The following is a 21,452-nucleotide window of genomic DNA, read 5'->3' on the forward strand; positions in this document are numbered from 1 at the left end:
CCAATTTAGTTAAGACTACACTCTGAGTTGATTTGAATTCATAACATTTTAGCATTGGTTTTAAAAAATCTTTCAACTTCTGCCAATCAGGAAGAGGGTTTTTTGTTCTTTGTGTAAATAATATGGGAAAAACTTACACTAACAGCCATTTTGCATGTTCAGCCTATTTATTCCTGCATTTGCAATGTGGTGCAGCTTTTCAGAACAGTAAGATATGCAAGTCTAGAATGTGAATGATGGAAGAGTCAAATTGTGTCTACAGATTATCAATATAAGTTTAAAAATGATTCATGAATACCATTCATGAATTCCAAACATGAAAATGATTCATGTTTGCAGTTGACCACACAACTTTACTTTACCTTTGGCTGATAATTCAAGTGGATAGATTGGCCACTGTTCTATTATAACGTAAGAAAAGAGAAAAAAAAATTTTGTACATGTTATAATGTCTTACATGGTCTTTGTGATCTGTCAGTAAATTTATTAATTTCCAATTCTGAATATTTCTCTTCCAAACATAAAGACTCTATTTAAAAGAAACTTTTGAATTGTTTTCCAGATATGCATATTATTATTCAGGATTAGGTGCTGGAGTTCTTGTTGCTGCCTATATACAGGTTTCATTTTGGACTTTGGCAGCTGGCCGACAGATTAAGAAAATTAGGCAAGAGTTTTTTCATGCTATTCTACGACAAGAAATAGGCTGGTTTGACATCAGTGACATCACTGAACTCAATACACGGCTAACAGAGTAAGTATATTGTTATCTACACATCCATAAAGAAATTAACTACTAGCTATGTGCAAACTTGTCAAGGGAAGATTTTAAATGAAAAAAAAAGTTTGCTCAATTAAACATTTGGTGTGTATTGGGAATGGATGATCTGATAGCCATCTCTAGCAGTTACAGCCTATGCCACAGTGCGTTTTCCTTACCCGATAGGTTTTTTTTTTTTTTTGGCCTCAGTTATATAAGTAGGTGTATTTGAGTACTGAGCTCACATCCTTTGGGGCTTCCTGGTAGCTCAGACAGTAAAGAATCTGCCTGCAAATGCAGGAGACCTGGGTTCGATCCATGGTTGGGAAGATCCCCTGGAGAAGGAAATGGCAACTCACTCTAGTATTCTTGCCTGGAGAATCCTATGGACAGAGGAGCCTAGCAGGATACAGCCCATGGGGTCCCAAAGAGTCGGATGCAACTAACACACACACTCAGATCCTTTACTTGTTTCTCACAGAGCATATCACAGGCCAGAAAGATATTAAAATAGCACTCCAGTCAGATGGATGAATGAGTGAATCAGGGATTGAATGAATTCATAAAGAAACTTCTCTTAGTTCTTGTTGACTCTTCACTTATTCAACAAAGAATTGAGGGCTTCTTAAACACTGTTCTAGATGTTTGTGATTTAACAGTGAATGAAGCAAAGATCTCTGGCCTCTTGTTGCTTACGTTCCAGTAGGGGGTGATAGATGATTAGCATTTTCTGGCTGGAGATCCTGGCGAGAGGGTAATGAGCAAATGTCCAAGAGGAAGGAGAATCAGGGCATTTTGGTCCTGGCTGGCCTCCATAGGGACCTCAGGTCCGCCACTGGACATTTTTGACCTGAGAAGTAGCATATTCAGACTTCCATTTCCAAAGGATCACTCTGGCTGCTGTACTGAGAACAGAGTGGGTTAACAATAGCACCACGGGTAGAAGGAAGGAGCCCTTCCTTATTCCTGCTGCTGCTGCTAAGTCGCTTCAGTTGTATCCGACTCTATGCGACCCCATAGATGGCAACCCACCAGGTTCCGCCATCCCTGGGATTCTCCAGGCAAGAACACGGGAGTGGGTTGCCATTTCTTTCTCCAATGCTTGAAAGTGAAAAGTGAAAGTGAAGTCGCTCAGTCGTCTCCGACTCTTTGCGACTCCATGGACTGCAGCCTACCAGGCTCCTCCATCCATGGGATTTTCCAGGCAACAGTACTGGAGTGGGGTGCCATTGCCTCCTTATTCCTACTTTCAAACAAATTGAGACATATGTTCAAAATACTAATCCTTCTCTAATAGGATTAACTAACTGAACACCATCAACTTTTAATGATACTGACTTCCCAGAAGCATGAACTAATCCTGAATTTCTTCCTTTGTGCAGTTTTTAGGTGGGGAAAGTGTCATTCAAGAAGCTAAGACTGTGAGAGGGGCTTGCGGGCATCTGAACGAGCTTTGCCTGTCTGTGTTGGTTAGATGTTTGCTTCGCCTTTCTGACTGAAGACCTCCTGCCTGTAACCACTTAGGTGTGATCTTTTTTAGTGACATCTCCAAAATCAGTGAAGGAATTGGTGACAAGGTTGGAATGTTCTTTCAAGCAATAGCCACGTTTTTTGCAGGATTCATAGTGGGGTTTATCAGAGGATGGAAGCTCACTCTTGTGATAATGGCCATCAGCCCTGTCCTGGGGCTCTCTACAGCTGTTTGGGCAAAGGTATGTGAAACATAGGCATGACCACATGTGTTAACTGACACGGATAAAGTTATCTTCAAGATGCAGGATTCTGGTTACATGTTGGGCAGATCTGTGTTAAATGTCATTCAAAACCGCGTGCAGAAGGATGTTGTTAATATGGTGCTCTAATAGGGAAGATTATTTTTAATGTGATTCAAAATATCAGATATGGGACTTCCCTAGTGGTCCAGTAGTTGAGACTCCGAGTTTGCAATGCAAGGGATGTGGGTGTGATCCCTGGCTAGGGAACTAAGATCCCACATGCTGCATGGCCAAAAAACGAAAACATCAGTTTTTACCTCAATTACAGTTTTTGCACTCTTTTTTTTTTTACTTGTTTTAAAATCAATAAAATATTATTGATTATTTTTATTTTTATGATTATTTATTGGCTGCGTCAGGTCTTAGTTGTGACACATGGGATTTTTGTCGTGCTGCATGGGTTTCTCCAGTTGTGGTGCACGGACTTTTTTATAGTTGTGGTGGGTAGACTCAGTTGCTCAGTGGTATGTGAGATCTCAGTTCCCTGAGGAGTGGTTGAACCTGTGTTCCCTGCATTGTAAGGCAGATTCTTAACCTCTGGACCATCAGGGAAGTCCCTGCACTGTTGTTATTACTTTGGGTAAATCTCCTGGCATAGTAATTTAAGTTACATAAATCGTTATGTCCCTATTTAAGGAAACATAATTTAAAAGTTACATCGCTCAGTTAGTCACTCTGTCGTGTCTGACTCTTTGCGACCCCATGGACTGCAGCCCGCCAGGATCCTCTGTCCTTGGGATTTTCCAGGCAAGAATACTGGAGTGAGTTGCCATTCCCTTCTCCAGGGGATCTTCCTGATCAGGGATCAAGCCTGGGTCTCTTGCATTGCAGACAGATTCTTTACCATCTTAGCCACCAGGGGAGCCCAGTTTAAAAATATAACATAACTTCAAACTATTGCATGAATATCGAACATTTAACTGTTTGGATTTGCTGTTTAATTGTGATGGTTACATGGCACTCTGCCAATTTTGCCTTACAGTAAAGTCCACATAACCTGTTCCATTTCAGCCAAGACTCCAAGGTTGAGAAATTTTACTGGCAATTTTTGCTCATTTTGGGGTTGATCATTTACTTCATAGACGACTGGCATCTCTTGTGTTTTGATTTTTCCTTTAGCTTTCTCCTGCAGCATCTTGTTTAGCCATCTTATAATTCAGTAGACTATCCATGAATAGGTCTGGAAATGTGGTTTTCAAAGTGGTTAAAAATCATTACACAATAATAGTAAGGATGGTGAATCCTTTCTTAGCAGTAAGATTTTAGTTTAGTTTAGTTTGCAATCAATAGAGAAAAAAAGGTAGTAGATGTAGAACTCAACACTATTACCAAAAACACTATCTAGTGAATTATATGTGCCTTTCCTTTTCCTCACTCTGTTACTGAATCAAGTCTGGCTGCTTGAAAAAAAATCATTACTTGCCAAAGCTGGTAGAAAGGAAAGTTGCTTTTAATCAGTATGCCGGCAATTTGGGGGAGATGGTGGGCTCAGTGTCCACCAAAAACTATCTCCAAAGATTCTGTTCACTCATGAAATATTTTAAAGGGGCAAAGGAAAGCATCTCAGTTAATCATCGTGACAGAGGGTCAGAGCTGACAATACTCCCCATCATGCAGACCTGTGAGCAGGCTTGTCAACTTCCTGTGATTTTTCTTTAAATGCTATCTCTTTACACTTATTCATGAGATTACTGAAGGGGAAGCTAGGGAAGAAAGCTGGTCATTTGTTAATGACTTATTCTTTGTTTCTACATCTTTGATCTATGAAAAGAACCAACAAGTTAGGTGAAGTATTGTGTGATCAAAAGATTTGAAAGGGGGACTTTCCCAGTGGTCCATTGGCTAATGCCTTCCACTACAAGGGGTGCCAGTTCGATCCCTGGTCAGGGAACTAAGGTTCTACATGTGGCCAAAAATTAAAAAAAAAAAAAAATTGTGCTAGGGCTGGAGACAAGCAGAGCATGGGGATGATTGGTTTAAGGTTAGTGGCATGACAGACGAAGACAGAGAAATCAATAGAGAGAAAATAATAGTAGATGTGGAGAGCTTTTTCCTGCCCAGAGCTACTTAACAACTTCCTGGGAAGGAGTTCATTAAGGCAGATCACACCTAGCCTTTGTAGGGGAATGGAAGAAGCTGTTGGATGTGGTACACTGAGTGATGTTTGCTTCATATCTACAGTGTTTGGTAAAGGACAGGGTTTGGGAAGAAAAAGTAAGTTGAAGAGTTGATTAGAGTGTCTTTTAACTTTTTTCCCTATTCAAAAGTCATGTGTTTCTCTTCTTTCCAGATACTCTCAGCGTTTAGTGACAAAGAACTTGCTGCATATGCAAAAGCAGGTGCCGTGGCGGAAGAAGCTTTGGGGGCCATCAGGACTGTGATCGCTTTTGGGGGCCAGAAGAGAGAGCTGGAGAGGTCAGGAAGGTCCTTTGTCCACTGGCTCAAAGAACTTGCTTTTATTACATTTTCTTACTTATTCTTTTGTGGTATGAGGGCTACAGTCCATACGGTCACAAAGAGTCAAATACAACTGAAGACACTTTTAGCATGCAGGCATGCACACGTGTCTACTGCCTTCCTTTGCCTAATATAAACCTCTTACCCACAAAACATACACACCCTTTATTGATGGCTGGAGTTTGTCAGACTTTACAGCAGGGTTCTGACCATTTTTGGCTATCCTGGTGGCTCAGATAGTAAAGAATCTGCCTGCAATGTGGGAGACCTGGGTTCGATCCCTGGGTTGGGAAGATCCCCTGGAGAAGGGAATGGCAACCCACTCCAGTATTCTTGCCTGGAGAATCCCATGGATAGAGGAGCCTGGGTGGGCTACGGTCCATGGGATCGCAAAGAGTTGGACATGAGTGAGTGACTAACACTTAACACTTTCTGAACTTTTTATATTCCATGGACTTCTTTGAAAGTCTGATGAAATCTATGGACTCCTTCTTAGAATAATGATTTTAAATGCATAAAACAAAATACGTAGGCTTACATAGGAAACCAATTATAATGAGGCACAGTCATCAAAACGTTTTTAAAGTTGTGATACAATAAATCCATGCAAATAGATGGGGAAACAGTGGCTGACTTTATTTTTCTGGGTTCCAAAATCACTGCAGAAGGTGATTACAGCCATGAAATTAAAAGATGCTTACTCCTTGGAAGGAAAGTTATGACCAACCTAGACAGCATATTAAAAAGCAGAGACATTACTTTGCCAACAAAGGTCTGTCTAGTCAAGGCTATGGTTTTTCCAGTGGTCATGTATGGATGTGAGAGGTGGACTATAAAGAAAGCTGAGCCAGAAGAATTGATGCTTTTCACCTGTGGTATTGGAGAAGACTCTTGAGAGTCCCTTGGACTGCAAGGAGATCCAACCAGTCCGTCCTAAGGGAGATCAGTCCTGGGTGTTCATTGGAAGAACTGATGGTGAAGCTAAAACTCCAATACTTAGACCACCTGATGCAAAGAGCCGACTCATTTGAAAAGACCCTGATGCTGCAAAAGATTGCGGGCAGGAGGAGAAGGGGACAACAGAGGATGAGATGGTTGGATGGCATTGCTGACTCGATGGACATGAGTTTGAGTGAACTCCCGGAGTTGGTGATGGACAGGGAGGCCTGCTGTGCTGCAGTTCATGGGGTCGCAAACAGTCAGACATGACTGAGCAACTGAACTGAACTGAAATCCATGCCTCTATTTTTAACCTATTGAATATCAAGAACTAACTATAGGTCTAATACCTACTGTAATTCCAAGTAGGTCTGTGGGTAAAATGTATTTCAAGATATCTGTAAAAAGTAGAACATGATATGAAAATGATCTGGGATTTCTATTGGCAACACATTCACAGTTACTGCTGACACTACAGAGGCTTGTTGCATGCACTGATAATTGAAGGAAATGCTGAATTTTGGTTAGGGGTTAGCAAAATTAAAAGTGTAAGTTTTTCCCTGGTCAAATTCCTTAACCGGGGATTCCAGGTCGAGTGTCTCTGCTCTAAGGGGAGTTGATAGACAAAAATGTATGGGCCAGAACAAACCCCCTAATAAAGGCTACTCAACTCTCCAACCAGTTTTATTTAAATGATAACATACCCTAATATAACTGAAGTATGACTCCATGTAAAATATTTTCTTTTGCCATTCTGTGGGACTCCTGATACCCCCGACTCTATGAAAGAGAAATTCTCTGGAAATTCTCTAGCCTTGAAAGCAAAGGTTCCCCTCTCCCCTCTTTTTCATTTTCTGTTTTTCTCTTCCTTAAGCCCTCTTGACAGCCAACCTGTGCCTGGTTCTCTAACCTCTTCCTCTCTCTCTCTCACTGCTGCTTCCTGCACACAGCAGCCCACACACCTCAGGGTGTGAGTGTAGTCAGTGCCGCTCCATTAGCTGCAAAAGGCGAGCCATCTAAGCGAAGGTAATTACGGCACGTCCATCCTTGTCCCTGCACCCCGTGTCACATGGGGCTGATGTAAACCTCCCTGCCCACATCTTGCAGCCGGGCCACCTGGGATTCAGCACAGCGCTGGGTGAGGGGTGCCAGCTGTCTCAGTGCATGGCCCAACACTGAGGAAAGAACACTGGAGAGTTAGGTGCTTTAAGTAATTAAAAGATATAATTTGGGGTGGCAGGATGCATTTTTTAAAATGAATAAATTCTCAGCATCCTATTTGGTTAAACTAAAAAAGATATGATGTTGTTTGTTTTTGTTGGAAACATTCTAATGGATGTGATATAAGTCTCATTGTACATCCAGTGGATTTTTTCTTTTGTGATTTTAAGGAACCAAAATTAAATTTTATACACTCTCTGCATCTAGCATGGAATGATAGGCTTAACTGAAATTGATGGAAAAAACGTTATTATTTAACAGAACCATTCTAGACATGTGTACCTTTATGTCAAATCCCAGAAGCCAGTAATAATGGATTTTACTTAATATTTTAAATTATGGTTATAATAGAATGAGTGCTATTTAGGAAGAGATTAAATTCTAAAACAACAGCAATAATAATAAGAATAGGATTTATCAGATTTTGCCAACTATGTGCCAGCACTGTTCTAACAACTTTCTGACATTGTCCTTCAACCTCACAATCATCTAGCAAGGTAGGCATTAGTAACTCCATTTTATAATGCCATTTGCAGCGATATGGATGGACCTAGAGCTTGTCATCCTGAGTGAAGTAAGCCAGGCAAAGACAAATATCCTATGATAATACGGAGCCTAGAAAAAATGATACAAATGAACTTATTTCAAAACAGAAACAGACTCACAGACATAGAAAACAGACTTATGGTTACCAAAAGGAAAAGGAGGGGAGGGGGAAATTAGGAGTTTAGGATTAACATATACTCGCTACTCTATGTAGAATAGGTAAGCAACAAGGACCTGTATAGCACAGGGAACTACACTCAATATGTTGTAATAATCTGAAACGTAAAAGAATCTGAAAAAGAATACATATGTGTGTGTGTGTGTGTATAGTTGCATCTCTTTGTACATCTGAAACTAACACAACACTGTAAATCAACTATACTTCAATTTTTAAAAAGTAATTCCATTTTACAAGTGATGAAACTAAAATCTAAAAGAGTTGAGTAAGAAACTATATCCCATAAGTAGTGACCTCTTTATACCCTGTACCCTGGCTTAATCAAAAACAGAACAAAACAGAAACCAAAGCGAAGCAAAAAAGCAAAGGCTGGAGTATAAGTACACAAACGGGTAAAATTCCCATCCTTTACCCAGTGAGGTCAGGCTTCCCAGGTGGCTCAGATGGTAAAGAATCTGCCTGCAATGCAGGAGACTCAGGTTCAATCCTTGGGTCAGGAAGCTCCCCTGGAGGAGGAAATGGCAACCCACTCCAGGATTCTTGCCTGGAGAGTCCCATGGACAGAAGAGCCTGGTGGGCTGCAGTCCATGGGATCGAAAAGAGTCAGACACTACCGAGTGACCAACACTTTCACTTTCACCCAGTGGGACAGCAGAGAAGACAAATTAGCCTGTCTTGAGAATATAACTGCTTTAAGAGTCCCAAATAGTGTTTGCAGTTTACATTTTGGTGTCACTCCTGGTGGGCTTGGTTTCTCTTCTTCCTCCTTAACTTTGACTTGTGATGCTGGCCTTGAAGGTTGATGGTGAGGTTCACCCAGGGTTGGGAGTTCAGTCCTGGATCAGCTATGGGAACAGGGGTGGGACTGGTGGGGACCGAGGGAGATGGGTCCAGGCCAGTAGAGAAAAGGCTCAGCTGGGCTCTGGTCCAGGCTGACCCTGCATTGGTTCAGTTCCCGGGAAGCTGGGTGTCTCCACGGGTTTCTTGGTTGATGGTTTTTGTCCCTTAAACCTCTAGCTGTCCAGGAGGGGAATATAGCTAAGATTATGGATTCTCAGGGTTCAGTCCCTCAGTTGGAAAGATCTCCTGGAGAAGGAAATGGCAATCCACTCCAGTATTCTTGCCTGGAGAATTCCATGGACGGTGGAACCTGGTTGGCTACAGTCCATGGAGTCACAAAGAGTCAGACACGACTGAGCAACTTCACTTTCACGTTCATGGATTCTTACTATCATATTTTCCCCTTCATTTTCTGGTAGGTATCAGAAACATCTAGAAAATGCCAAAAGGATTGGAATTAAAAAAGCTATTTCAGCTAACATTTCTATGGGCACTGCCTTCCTGCTAATATATGCATCGTATGCACTGGCCTTCTGGTATGGATCCACTCTAGTTATAGCCAAAGAATACACTATTGGAAATGCAATTACAGTAAGTCATTTTCCTAATATTTGTAACAAATCTGAAAATATTGTTTATCTATCTACCTCTTTCATTTCCCTCCTTTTTGAAGGATGAACCATGGTTCTAACCTTTTTACTTGTGGCATATCTTTGCTCAATCCTGTGGGCAGAGCTGGCCTTCTAGAATACACAGGGCATCACAAGTGGTTAGACCAATTGAGAAACATATGGAGCATATAAAGAAAGCTGGAAAGTATTTATGAATGAACAAATATCAATTGGCACCATCTTCATTGTGCCTGTGATTTTCATTATATAAAGAAGTAAACATTATTATACATAGGTCATAGTATGAGAGAACATTAAATTTGTATCATATTGGCTATCCAAATACAAGATGAAAAGTGATTTTAGTCTTTTTTCTTTTATAAAATGAAAATAGGTTCATTTTATGATTAGAAAAATTATACATACTAGTTATACAAAAGATTAGAGTACTTTTAAAAATTAGAAATTACTTACAATTAGAATTACTTATGATCTAAAAATCCATGTATGCTTAATGATGACTTTCAGTGTATATCTTCCAGATTATTTTCTGTATATGGGTTTTTTTCTCTCAAAAACTAAATTGCGTTATGCATATCTTTTTGTAAATTTTTTTATAAACTAGCAACATATTGTGACCTTCTTTCCATGTCAGTGATGGTCAGGACAACACGTAACCATTCAACCAGCCATGTTCTAAAACCTGCACTTCCCTGTCTTTCTAAAGAGAGGACATGGAGCACAGTCTGACCCCTTGATGATGACTTAGGGGCACTATGGAAATTTGTCATTTCAGAATGTTCTCCAGAGTGGCACCTTCAGACCCCCATTGAAGTGTGGAAGGCTGTTTGGCTGGATGAGGTTTCATCACTGCTGAGTCTGTTTTTTCTCATGTTGGTCCCCTCTCCTTGTCAGCTTGCAAGCACTCCACCTCTCTTTACTTCCTCATTTGCTAAATTTTACAAAGCAGGGAGCCCTGACTCTGGCATTCATCCTCTCTGGCCTGGTCTCCCTGTTTGTTGGGTGTAGACAGTGACTTCTCCCAAACAGGGGAGCAGAGTGACTCCCATGATGCAGGGAGCCCAGTGATGCCCTCTTCATAAAGACCAAGAACTCGAGTGTGTCAACTTTCTAGCATTGCTTCTGGTAGGGACATTTTTTTGCTCTCTTGCTGGTCTTTCTCTGTATTGCAGATAGTAGATAGATATTTGAGTTCTGGTATGTTAAGTGTTATTGTTATTTGTCATCTTCTGAGAAAAGCCAAACTATAAGTAGATGTTTCACCAAGCCCAGAGAGAAAGGAGTCATTGCTCTTCATTTAGGTTTTTCTCAGTTAGTGTATGCTAATAACCTGGATTCCTGAAACTACAGTCTTGACTTTTCTGTATCAATTTGTTTTCCTAGTGAAAAAAAAATGAAGGGAAATGTGTTGAGTTTGTGTGCTGTAGTACAGGCTAATTGTGTAGAGGAATTATTAATTAATGCACACAGATGTGATGTATAATGCATGAACCATTACTCTTTAATGTTAAAAATCTTATCAAAATGTATATATATATATATATAACATGGCACTTTTAAGGAAAGTTATATGGGGCCAAAATCTACCTTGTTTCATCTGGAACATTCTGTGTAATTCCATGCATAGTTAGAGAAAATAATTTAGTACTGAATAATCCTGACGGAAAAGTTTTCCTCTGGTGGCAATGGCTTCAGAATCAAGGCAACAGGTTTGAAAAATCTTTGTCATTTTGTCTAAGCCCAGGAGAAGAACAACCAATAGTTTGACAAGATAGATGAAAAAATATTTTTGAGGTTGAAGAAACCCATTTGTGCAAAAAAATTTACCTTGTAAATTTTGCTCTTGTACTGAAAAAAGTTTTCAAGGGATAGACCTAATCTTGACGCTTTGGGTAGCCTGTGTTCCAAACACGTTGTTTGAGATGACAGTGGACACTGGAATGGGACATGTAACTTTTCCTTGTGTTCTTTTGCTCAGGTCTTTTTCTCAATCCTGATCGGAGCCTTCAGCATTGGACAGGCTGCTCCCTGTATTGATGCTTTTGCCAATGCAAGAGGAGCAGCATTTGCAATCTTTACTATTATTGATAATGTGAGTCATTTATTATTTTTAATGCTGAAATTTTTTTTGAGGCCTGGATAATTAAATCTGGCTTTATGTTAATTGTCCTGTAAAAATTAAGTGACATGAAAAACCTCTGCTTATTAATGAATAAAACCAAATGCCTCTTTTGAATATTTGTGAAAGCTTGAAAAAAATACCTATTTTTCAAGGTTAATTATTTGCATTATATTCTGAGTCTGAGAACTCACAGGATCCCAAGATCAGTAATCAAAACCAGCTCTAAATGATGAGGAAACTTTTTTTGGTTAAGCCTAGGCTTGACTATTTGTAACATTCACACTGGTTCCAAATTAAAGAATCAATACAAAATAATAATAAAGAATAGAAATGGGATTTAAAGTGAGGAATAAATGAGCTTAGGAGTGCTTATTACTGTGCCTGCCTCAAGTTAGGGTTTAATAAATTTAAGTTTTGAGTTAGCCAATTGGGTAATAAAAGGAAGAATGTGGAAAGAACTTTCATAAAGGAGAACAGATTTTAAAAAAAATTCTCTCTCCAATAAACTTTATTTTAAAGAAAAAAATATTTCTGAATGCTTATCTTTAATCAAATAGCACTGATCTCACTCAGGAAAGTACATCTGAACTAGTGTGTTATTATTAGAGTTCAAAGCAAAGATGCTTGTCTTCCTAGTTTTTCTCCTTTTCTCTTTCATTTTGTAGCCAGACTGACAACATTATGCTTTGTAGACAGGATGAGTGGATGGAAAAATGATTGGTGGGACCAAAACTGATAGTATGTTTTGCTGTGGGTTTCCCTCTCTCAAAAAAAAAAAAATGATCACTGTATATATGATATAATTTTGAATCAATTGTATTGCATAAGTTATCCTGACTGAAGTGAAATAAAGAAAATCATTTTGACCCATTAAAGGTGGTCTCTGGATTTACACGGAGAAAATGCTAACTAGCTAACTGAAATGTAATTGTCTAGTTCAAGCAATTGCTGTTTCATTAATCTAAGTCATAAGAAAATTCTTCAGCTTCTGCATATATTGAAAATTTATATCATTCCAAACTAACTTGTCCCTAAGCAATTGTTCAATTTTCTCAATCCAGTCCATCACACTTATTGTTTAGGAATAAGCTCATTTTCACTAAATGCTGAAATACCTGGATATATCAATTGTAGTATATTTTGTAATTGCAGTTGTAGGAATGTATATTTAGAAAATTTATGAGGATATGCCAGAAACTTAAAGTGAAATATCATATGAAATGAAAATAATATATCCCTTATGTACTTTTTAATAGAAACCTATTTTCAGAGAAGGAATACTTCCTTATACACATAAACACAAACATACAGACACACACACACATATACAGTCTTCAACTTGGGTTCTGACTCACCTGAAGGGAATTATGCTTTTCTGGGTCCTGTGTTGGGGATTGCTGAGGCATATTCCTTAAAAATGCAATTGTTTGTCCTATGATGGAATAGCCATTGAATTTTGTTTTGTTTAGGATCCTAAAATTGACAGTTTTTCAGAGAGAGGACACAAACCAGACAACATCAAAGGGAATTTGGAGTTCAAAGATGTTCATTTCTCTTATCCTGCTCGGCCTGATGTCCAGGTATTATAAGTTGTATTTATAGGGATTCCTAATTTGATCGATTGTTTAATCATCTTCAGGAATCCACAGTCTCTATTATTTTCATATGTATGTGCCTTTTCCTTTGGGGGTTATAGTCCCTTATTTAATACTATTTTTCCAACTTTAAAATTGAGTCAGATTACTTCTCTTTCAGGCTTTTGATGTGAAGTGTACTCTTTTTCTCTCTTCCCTTAAAGATCTTGAAGGGCCTCAACCTGAGGGTAGAGAGCGGGCAGACGGTGGCCCTGGTTGGGAACAGCGGCTGTGGGAAGAGCACAGTAGTCCAGCTGGTGCAGAGGCTGTATGACCCTGATGTGGGGAGGGTAAGTGGGAAGAACCCCGCTCTTCAAATGGGAAGCTGGGTATCAAATAGCCCTTAGGAATTTTTTATTTGGTAACATATTTGCATGTGAATCCAATTTTGGTAAAAAAAAAAAAAAAAAAGGCTAGGAAATTGCAATGCATCTGGCTAAGACCTTCAAACCCTTGGGGTATTTTGGCAAAAGTAGTCAAGATGATAAAACTCAAAGAAGCTAGACAATGCTCTCCTCTCTTCCAGCTAAGCTTCTCATAGCCCACTATGTCACTGGAAAACAGTCATCCAGACCGCTGAGAGGATTATTTTCAATGACTTACTGAGTTTGGTTAAAAATGTTCCACATTAGTAATTGTCAATAAGCTTGTGTTCAGGGTCACAAGGAATCTTAGGGCAGTAATTAAATTCATCAAAGACAGTTGAGTTTTCTTCAGTGTTGGGATATCTGAAGGGGAAAGTGGAACAGTCTCCCTGAAACTGGGGACATGAGAACCAGTAACGGCCTAGGGTATAGTTTTTGATCTTTAAAAATTTTTATTATAAATTGAAACTTACAGAAAAGTTGCAAGTAAGGAACTCACATATACTCTTCACCCAGATTTATTAATTGTTTTTATTTTGACCTACTTGCCTTATTATCATCTCTTTCTTACTGCAGGTTTGTGTGCATGTATAAAACACAACACAAACATACATACCAATTTTTTTCTGAACCTTTGAGAGTAAGTTAAGGATATTATGGCCCCCTGACCCTTACATACATTAGAATATAATTTCTTTTTTTTTTTTTAATGTTATTGGATTATAGCTTGTTTTACAATGTTGTGTTCATTTCAGGCATATAGCAAAGCAGAATGTATTTTCTGAGAAGACAACATTCTCTTACTTAATCACAAAACAATTATCAAATTCAGTAAATTTAACATTAATACAATAGGGGCCCACAGTCAATATTCAAATTTCCTCAGTTGTACTGACTTGCGAATGTTGCGTTTACCTGACATTGAGATGTATTATAATTATGAAAACAGAAGTTTACAAGTTACACAGAAACACATAAAAACACAAAAAGGCATTAATATAGGACAAAGATTCTAGGATACACGAATTATTTACTTTCTTTAATAAAATTAACAAAATTTCTTTGAGAAATCTGATACATCAAGTAGGAACATGGGCCCCTTCTCATTTCCTAAAGCAAACTCTAGGTTGGTTGGAGTATAAACAGTTTTCTTTATTTTTAAAAAAGAACCTAGTAAATACTTACATTGAGGATAAGCATTTCAAAACATATTTTAAAAATTACTATTGGAGTAATACATTTTTAAAAGAAAATACATGTCAGCAGGAAAAAAAAAAGCCTTCAGAAATTCTGTAACTGAGAGATATTCACTGTTCACATTGTGATTTAACAGTTTTCTTACTGCTGAAATAATGAAAAAAATGCCCAATGGTACAGTTGATTGATTCAATTTCCCCTTAAACCTCTCTCCAATAAAAATCAGTAAAGCTATAGTTTAAGAAAGAAATAAATTGCAATGAAAAATTCATGATATATGGTAAAACTATTATATTACTATTTTATAAATTAATATGAATCTATCAGAGGCTATGAACATGCATTTCTTTTGAGAATAAATGTAGATTTGTAAAAAAGAGTCAAGAAATGCTCAATTTCACTCATATATGAATTAAATATAAGTGCACCCCACTCCAGTACTCTTGCCTGGAAAATCCCATGGACGGAGGAGCCTGGTAGGCTGTGGTCCATGGGGTCAAGGAGGGTCGGGCACGACTGAGCGACTTCCCTTTCACTTTTCACTTTCATGCACTGGAGAAGGAAATGGCAACCCACTCCAGTGTCCTTGCCTGGAGAATCCCAGGGATGGGGCAGCCTGGTGGGCTGCCGTCTATGGGGTCGCACAGAGTTGGACACGACTGAAGTGACTTAGCAGCAGCAGTACACCATATACTTATTAATTAGAAAAGACAGATTAATATGATAAAAGCCAGTAAATTACAGTGAAGCAAATATATATTTATAATTCCTGCTGCCACTGTAAATTATTAAAAATCTTTTTAGAGAGTTTGTTCAACCTTTATTCAGCAAATAATAAATACCCAACATGTGCCAGTCATTGTATGAGTTAAACAATTATTATTGGAGAATAAAAAATAAAACATTCTCTTCAGTCTGGTAATTCTGTCCTTCTGTTATGATTGTCCTTCAGTGTTCTTTGCATGAAGCCAAATACTCAGCAGGTGGGAAATGCTGAAGTACATTATGGTATCGATATATTATGTAGAGTAAAACATCATAATGCCATCAAAGTGATATGTAGACTAGGTAGGTAAATGGACAGTTAATTCAGATTTAATAATGGTAAGCAAAAATCATAGTTATGCCAAAATACATAATTCAATATATAATCATTTACGGAAAATATTCCATCCATGAAAAACAGTATACATAAGATAATAAAATCAAAAGAGAGAAAAGACTTTATTTTTAGGCTTGCACATTGCTCCTTATTTCCAACTCCCATTTCTAACTACTGAAATAAGTTAAACATTAGCTAAGGTTTTTGTTTTTTTTCTTGTCAGCAAACAGATTTTATTGAGCTATATTCTAAAAATAATATGTAAAGTTCTGATAAAGATTATTTAAAAGATGGTTTTACCAATGTTGCTGCTGCTGCTGCTAAGTCGCTTCTCCAGTGCATGAAAGTGAAAAGTGAAAGTGAAGTCGCTCAGTCATGTCCGACTCTTAGCGACCCCATGGACTGCAGCCTACCAGGCTCCTCTGTCCATGGGATTTTCCAGGCAAGAGTACTGGAGTGGGGTGCCATTGCCTTCTCCGTACCAATGTTGAAAACACCCAAATTAAAATAATAGATTCCAATGTATAAATTGAATGGTAATAATTTAAATAAAAGATTAAAGCATTCAAAATATAAGATCTTTGTAAACACAGCAAGCAGAAATAGCTGATAATCCCATTAAAGTGTCTTTTAAAAGAATAAAGATATAAATTACTGGTGCTGACTTTTAATATTATGTGAATGCTAATGAAGAAACTTTATTAGCAGGAATTCCCTGGCCGTCCAGTGGTTAGCACTCAGCGCTTTGACTGCAATGGGCCTGAGTTTGATTCCCTGATTGAGAATCAGGATCCCACAAGCCAAGTGCCATGGCCAAAAAAAGAAAAAGAAAAAATTTTATTAGCACCATTTTATTTACATGTCATGGTAAAATAATAAGTAGCTCACTCAGTTTGTATGGACCCATTGCGTTTATTGTTTTTTTTTTTTAATTGGCGGATAATTCCCTTACAATGGTGTCTTGGTGTCTGCTGTACAATGTGAATCACATATTAGCTAAGGCTTTTTTGGTAACAAATGCTTTCAACGTCAGATGGTTTAAAATATTTAATGGAAGTATCTTGTTTCTTCAGATTATCATCGATGGGCAGGATATTAGGACATTTAATGTAAAGTATCTGAGGGAAATAATTGGAGTGGTGAGTCAGGAGCCAGTGCTCTTTGCTACCACCATTGCTGAAAATATCCGTTACGGCCGTGGAAATGTCACCATGGATGAAATAAAGCAAGCTGTGAAGGAAGCCAACGCCTATGAGTTTATCATGAGATTACCACAGGTAAAGCCTCTGTTAATTTAAGTGCCCTTGAACTTCACTTCATGCCACCGAGTCCTTTCCTCAAAGCTTAAATAAGCTAATAATGTTTGAGGTTCCAGGTTGTCCAACTTTGCTAGGTAAGTCCCTTGAATTATCCATTTGGAGGGTCAAGGAGTGTAGCTTGGTACAATGACTCATAGGAAATTTTCTACAGAGTTTGTGTTAGTAGTTTTTTAGAATGTGATATGATTTATTATGATTTGTGACTCATTACGCTTGTCAAAATGAAGCGCCCTGTTGTCTTCCATGAATTCCTAGACTCCATAGCTTTTTCTATTTGAAATGTTTCAAGAGCTCTACCATGCTTTCTGCTGTAGAAATTTGACACCCTGGTTGGAGAGAGAGGGGTCCAGCTGAGCGGTGGACAGAAGCAGAGAATCGCCATCGCCCGGGCCCTGGTTCGCAACCCCAAGATCCTCCTGCTGGACGAGGCCACCTCAGCGCTGGACACGGAGAGTGAAGCCGAGGTTCAGGCAGCCCTGGATAAGGTCAGTGGATCCTCAGCGCCTGAAGGGCCAGCCACTTGAAACTTTATTGAAATTCTTACCAATGCTTTGCGGGCCTAGGCTGAAAAACATGAATATGAGAGCAGATGCAGCTCTCCCGTGGGGCTTTTTTTTTAACGTGGTATTTCGTGTGGAGTGTAGTTGATTAACAATGTTGTGATAGGTTCAGGTGCGCAGCAGAGCGACTCAGCATTTACGTATCCATATATCCATTCTCCCCCAAACTCACCTCCCATCCAGGCTGCCACATAACACTGAGCAGAGTTCCCTGTGCTATACAGTAGGTTGGTTAACCATTTTAAATACAGCAGTGTGTACAGGTCAATGCCATGGGACTTTCTTGATTTCTCCTTTCTGTCAGGGCACATTGCAGAGAGAGGTGGGCAGCCCATTTGCTGGCTTGCTTTGTTGGACCAAGGTGCAGTTATCCCCGAGTCCAGGCCTGTGCAGTGAACTGCTTAGCTTTGGGGGTTTGTTTGTTTACATATAGGTTAGGACTTTGATCAAAAGTTTTTGTGGTAAAATGTACAAAGAAAACTCTGATTACTTACCCAGTGATCCATCTGAAAACAGTTCAAAATACTTGCCTTATTTTGTAGCAGTACATCATCTTTATCTGTTCATAAAAGTGAATGAGTGCTTCTCTGGAAATAAAGTTCAATTTGTGTGTTTCTTTAAGCATATAAATAAGGAACATATTTCAAGGCTGCTGAACTCATGGGCCTGGCTCAGTGTTTCTAAATCTCTCACTATCGTCTTTACTAAGCTGAAGCTTCACAGGATGAACCTTATCTTGGGACACTTTCAAGGTTAGTGCTGATGTCATCTGTCATAACAACACAGTATAAAAACTAGAGTCAGATGACACTATGTAAATAGATTTCAAACGCATAAATATCATAAGCATTTTTGACTTCAGAAAGTTTAGTAATAAAATGTGCAACTTACTTAACAGTCTATCCAAATTGCCTCTTGAAATTTTGTTTTTTTTGAATTGACCTACTTTATTTTTCAGTTTTTATTGAAATATAGTTGGTTTACAATGTAGCATTAGTTTCAGGTGTACAGCAAAATGATTCAGTCATACATATATATGTGTATGTATATATATTATATATATATATTGAAATTATACAGATAAGCTGTATGAACCTTATTTTCTCAGGAAAATGTATACTTGAATCCTAAGTAAACACAACCTCCTTGTGTGCTATAAACTGTAGTTAATTCAGACTTTGTGATTTATCATATTAACATTTTGACTTATTTTATATAATGTAATTTAATAATTAATGAGAGAATATGATAATTATTCCTCATAAGTTTTTGTACTGAATTACATTGCTTTCATGTATATTAAGTCTCAAGGAACCAAAATATAATACATAGGGGACTTATATTTGGTTGGTTAATTAGAAGTGACTTAAATCAGGAAATCATGAAAACAAATACATGCATTCATTAAACAATTGATTTAAAACGTGTCAATATAGATTTTTTTTAGCATAAAGTTATGTATGATAAGGGATATTTATGGGAAAAAACGCCTAGTCAGCCCTAGGACCCAGGTCCCAAAACTTTCTAGGATGTGTACATTCAGGATAGTAGCCCTTGCTGTGCTAAACAAACAGAATTGCTGACGAGTTTTTCATGATGTGAATTCTGTCAACAAAAGTTGTATCCTTGCAAGTTTTAATTCATATTTGGATACATTACTTCTTTGAATTTTAGCAATTTGTGTTGGCAAACACAGAAGCTGTAAGGCCCCTTGAAGTCTATGCTTCGGACAGTGAACAAGCATTCACTCCTTCACATCTTTTGCTTAAAACTAGTCACATGGCCTGCCCAAATTTGAGGAGGTGGAAAAACACAGTCCATCTCTGAAGGGAATAGCCGCAAAGTGCTTGTGGCCATTTGTTATCTACCATAGTTGCTACAGATGGTTTATAATCTACCGAATTGACTCCATACATTGCAAGATAACTGATATGTTTTCCAGACAATAAACTATGTCTTTAAGAGGGAAGTCCTTCATTATTGCACTCTCCCCCCCGTGATACTGGTCAGTCAGTCGGCTGGTCCACCTGGTTAAAAACCAACTGTCTTTTAACAATGAAAGTTGAGTTTTGTAATTCTCTGTCCTTTGAGGAGCATAAGGATGTAACACTATTACTGTTTCTCCTCTCTGATTACCTAGCCTGGAAGCATATTTCCCTTTTGTAGCCCCTTTCTACAGTTATCACTGTCTCTTGTCTGGCACCATGTTATTGTACTTAGCTATTTATTTATATGCTTTTTCTCTCTCTCTCCTAAGAGGTAGAACTAATAAATGGCTCATGTTTACTCTATAACACCCACTCCAGTGCCTGCACATAGTGAAGCCTGAATAAATTTTTACTGAATTGATTACCATGGCCTAGCTCATTGAATAATACAGTTCTACATTAGAAAAAAATAATTAATGACTATATCTGCTTTCGGCTCAATAGATAGCAACCGTTCTTCAAAATAAATAATAGGTTTTTCAGTATAAAATCTTAAAGAAGAATAGAAAAGCAGATTTGATATTTTGATTTTTTAAAGAAAGTCAATAATCACAAAGTTTTGTACCTATGTCCCTCTTCTACTCATAGTGTTTCCATACTGCAGGGGCAGGAAAAGAATGAAAATAGTGATTTAATGAAATGATCCCTCAAAGTTTCCATTTATGCTTTTTTCTCAGAAGTCAAAAAGCCTAATAGATGAGTGCTTCCTCTGCTTGGGCCTACCTTTCATTCCTGTGCTGTGAGCTTAATCACACAGTCGTGTCCAGCTCTTTGTGACCCCATGCACTGAAGCCCACCAAACTCGTCTGTCTGTGGGATTCTCCAGGCAGGAATACTGGAGGGGGTTGCCAAGCTCTCCTCCAGGGGATCTTCCCAACCCAGGGATCGAACCCAGGTTTCCCGCATTGCAATCAGATTCTTCACTGTCAGAGTCACCAGGGAAGCCCACCTGCACATCCAAAACTAGAAGTTTCAAATTTCTTAATAGTTGGTCTCCTTGAATCTAGGATATTTGTTTGCTAGTGTCTTGTCATCGTGGGGGTATTTGAAAATATTCTTTTGTGTCAGATCTCTGCTGCTGCTGCTGCTAAGTCGCTTCAGTCGTGTCCGACTCTGTGCAACCCCATAGACGGCAGCCCACCAGGCTCCCCCATCCCTGGGATTCTCCAGGCAAGAACACTGGAGTGGGTTGCCATTTCCTTCTCCAATGCAGGAAAGTGAAAAGTGAAAGTGAAAGTGAAGTCGTGTCTGACTCTTCACGACCCCATGGACTGCAGCCCACCAGGCTCCTCAGTCCATGGGATTTTCCAGCAAGAGTACTGGAGTGGGGTGCCATCGCCTTCTCTACAAATCTCCTCTACTCTGGCCAAAATTCTTTGGTCAAGAGTGACAGTTGCTAACTCTGAAATTCACAAATACATACTTTGTTTCTCCTTCACACCATTCATTTACTCACAAGTCTGACTCCCAATTCCATTGTTTGTATTTTTTTTTATTGACATAGCATTAACCTATTGTTATCATAATGATAAACCCAGCCACTGTTAGCAGTTACTCATCACTATTAGTATCATGAATTGATCAAATTATTTTCTATATACCTTATCACACATGGACAAAGTTGTGCAACTTCCTTATTAGTATATCAGTAAAGATTTATGAAGGTTTCCTTTGGGGCCCAATTGCTAAAAATCAAAGAACAGTCTTAAGTGTTGCCCAGTAGAGTTATGCTCTAGTCTCTGTCTTTTTATGCTTTCATGTGTGTTTGTGTGTGTGTGTGTGTGTGTGTGTGTGTGCGTGCGCGCGTGTTAGTTGCT

The 21,452-nt window shown here is 38.6% G+C and overlaps 1 protein-coding gene across 4 annotated transcripts in view; it reads left to right on the top strand.

Annotated features, from left to right (window-relative positions):
- Nucleotides 1-676: 676 nt before the first annotated feature.
- Nucleotides 677-21,452, top strand: part of LOC120878091 (phosphatidylcholine translocator ABCB4) — a 58,631-nt gene continuing 37,855 nt past the window's right edge. For 2 of the 4 annotated variants that reach the window (XM_040260684.1, XM_040260683.1), the window contains exons 1-9: nt 677-754; nt 2,301-2,472; nt 4,826-4,950; nt 9,136-9,307; nt 11,327-11,440; nt 12,940-13,050; nt 13,269-13,394; nt 16,842-17,045; nt 17,402-17,572. In XM_040260684.1, the coding sequence (XP_040116618.1) occupies nt 2,344-2,472; nt 4,826-4,950; nt 9,136-9,307; nt 11,327-11,440; nt 12,940-13,050; nt 13,269-13,394; nt 16,842-17,045; nt 17,402-17,572 (1,152 nt within the window). In that variant the 5' untranslated portion in view covers nt 677-754; nt 2,301-2,343. Of the gene's footprint in view, nt 755-2,098; nt 2,473-4,825; nt 4,951-9,135; nt 9,308-11,326; nt 11,441-12,939; nt 13,051-13,268; nt 13,395-16,841; nt 17,046-17,401; nt 17,573-21,452 lie in introns of those variants that run through there. The other 2 variants (XM_040260682.1, XM_040260681.1) reach the window with 2 other exon arrangements.

This window comes from Oryx dammah, unplaced genomic scaffold (genome assembly GCF_014754425.2).
Source record: "Oryx dammah isolate SB20612 unplaced genomic scaffold, SCBI_Odam_1.1 HiC_scaffold_18, whole genome shotgun sequence".
Taxonomy (NCBI): domain Eukaryota; kingdom Metazoa; phylum Chordata; class Mammalia; order Artiodactyla; family Bovidae; genus Oryx; species Oryx dammah.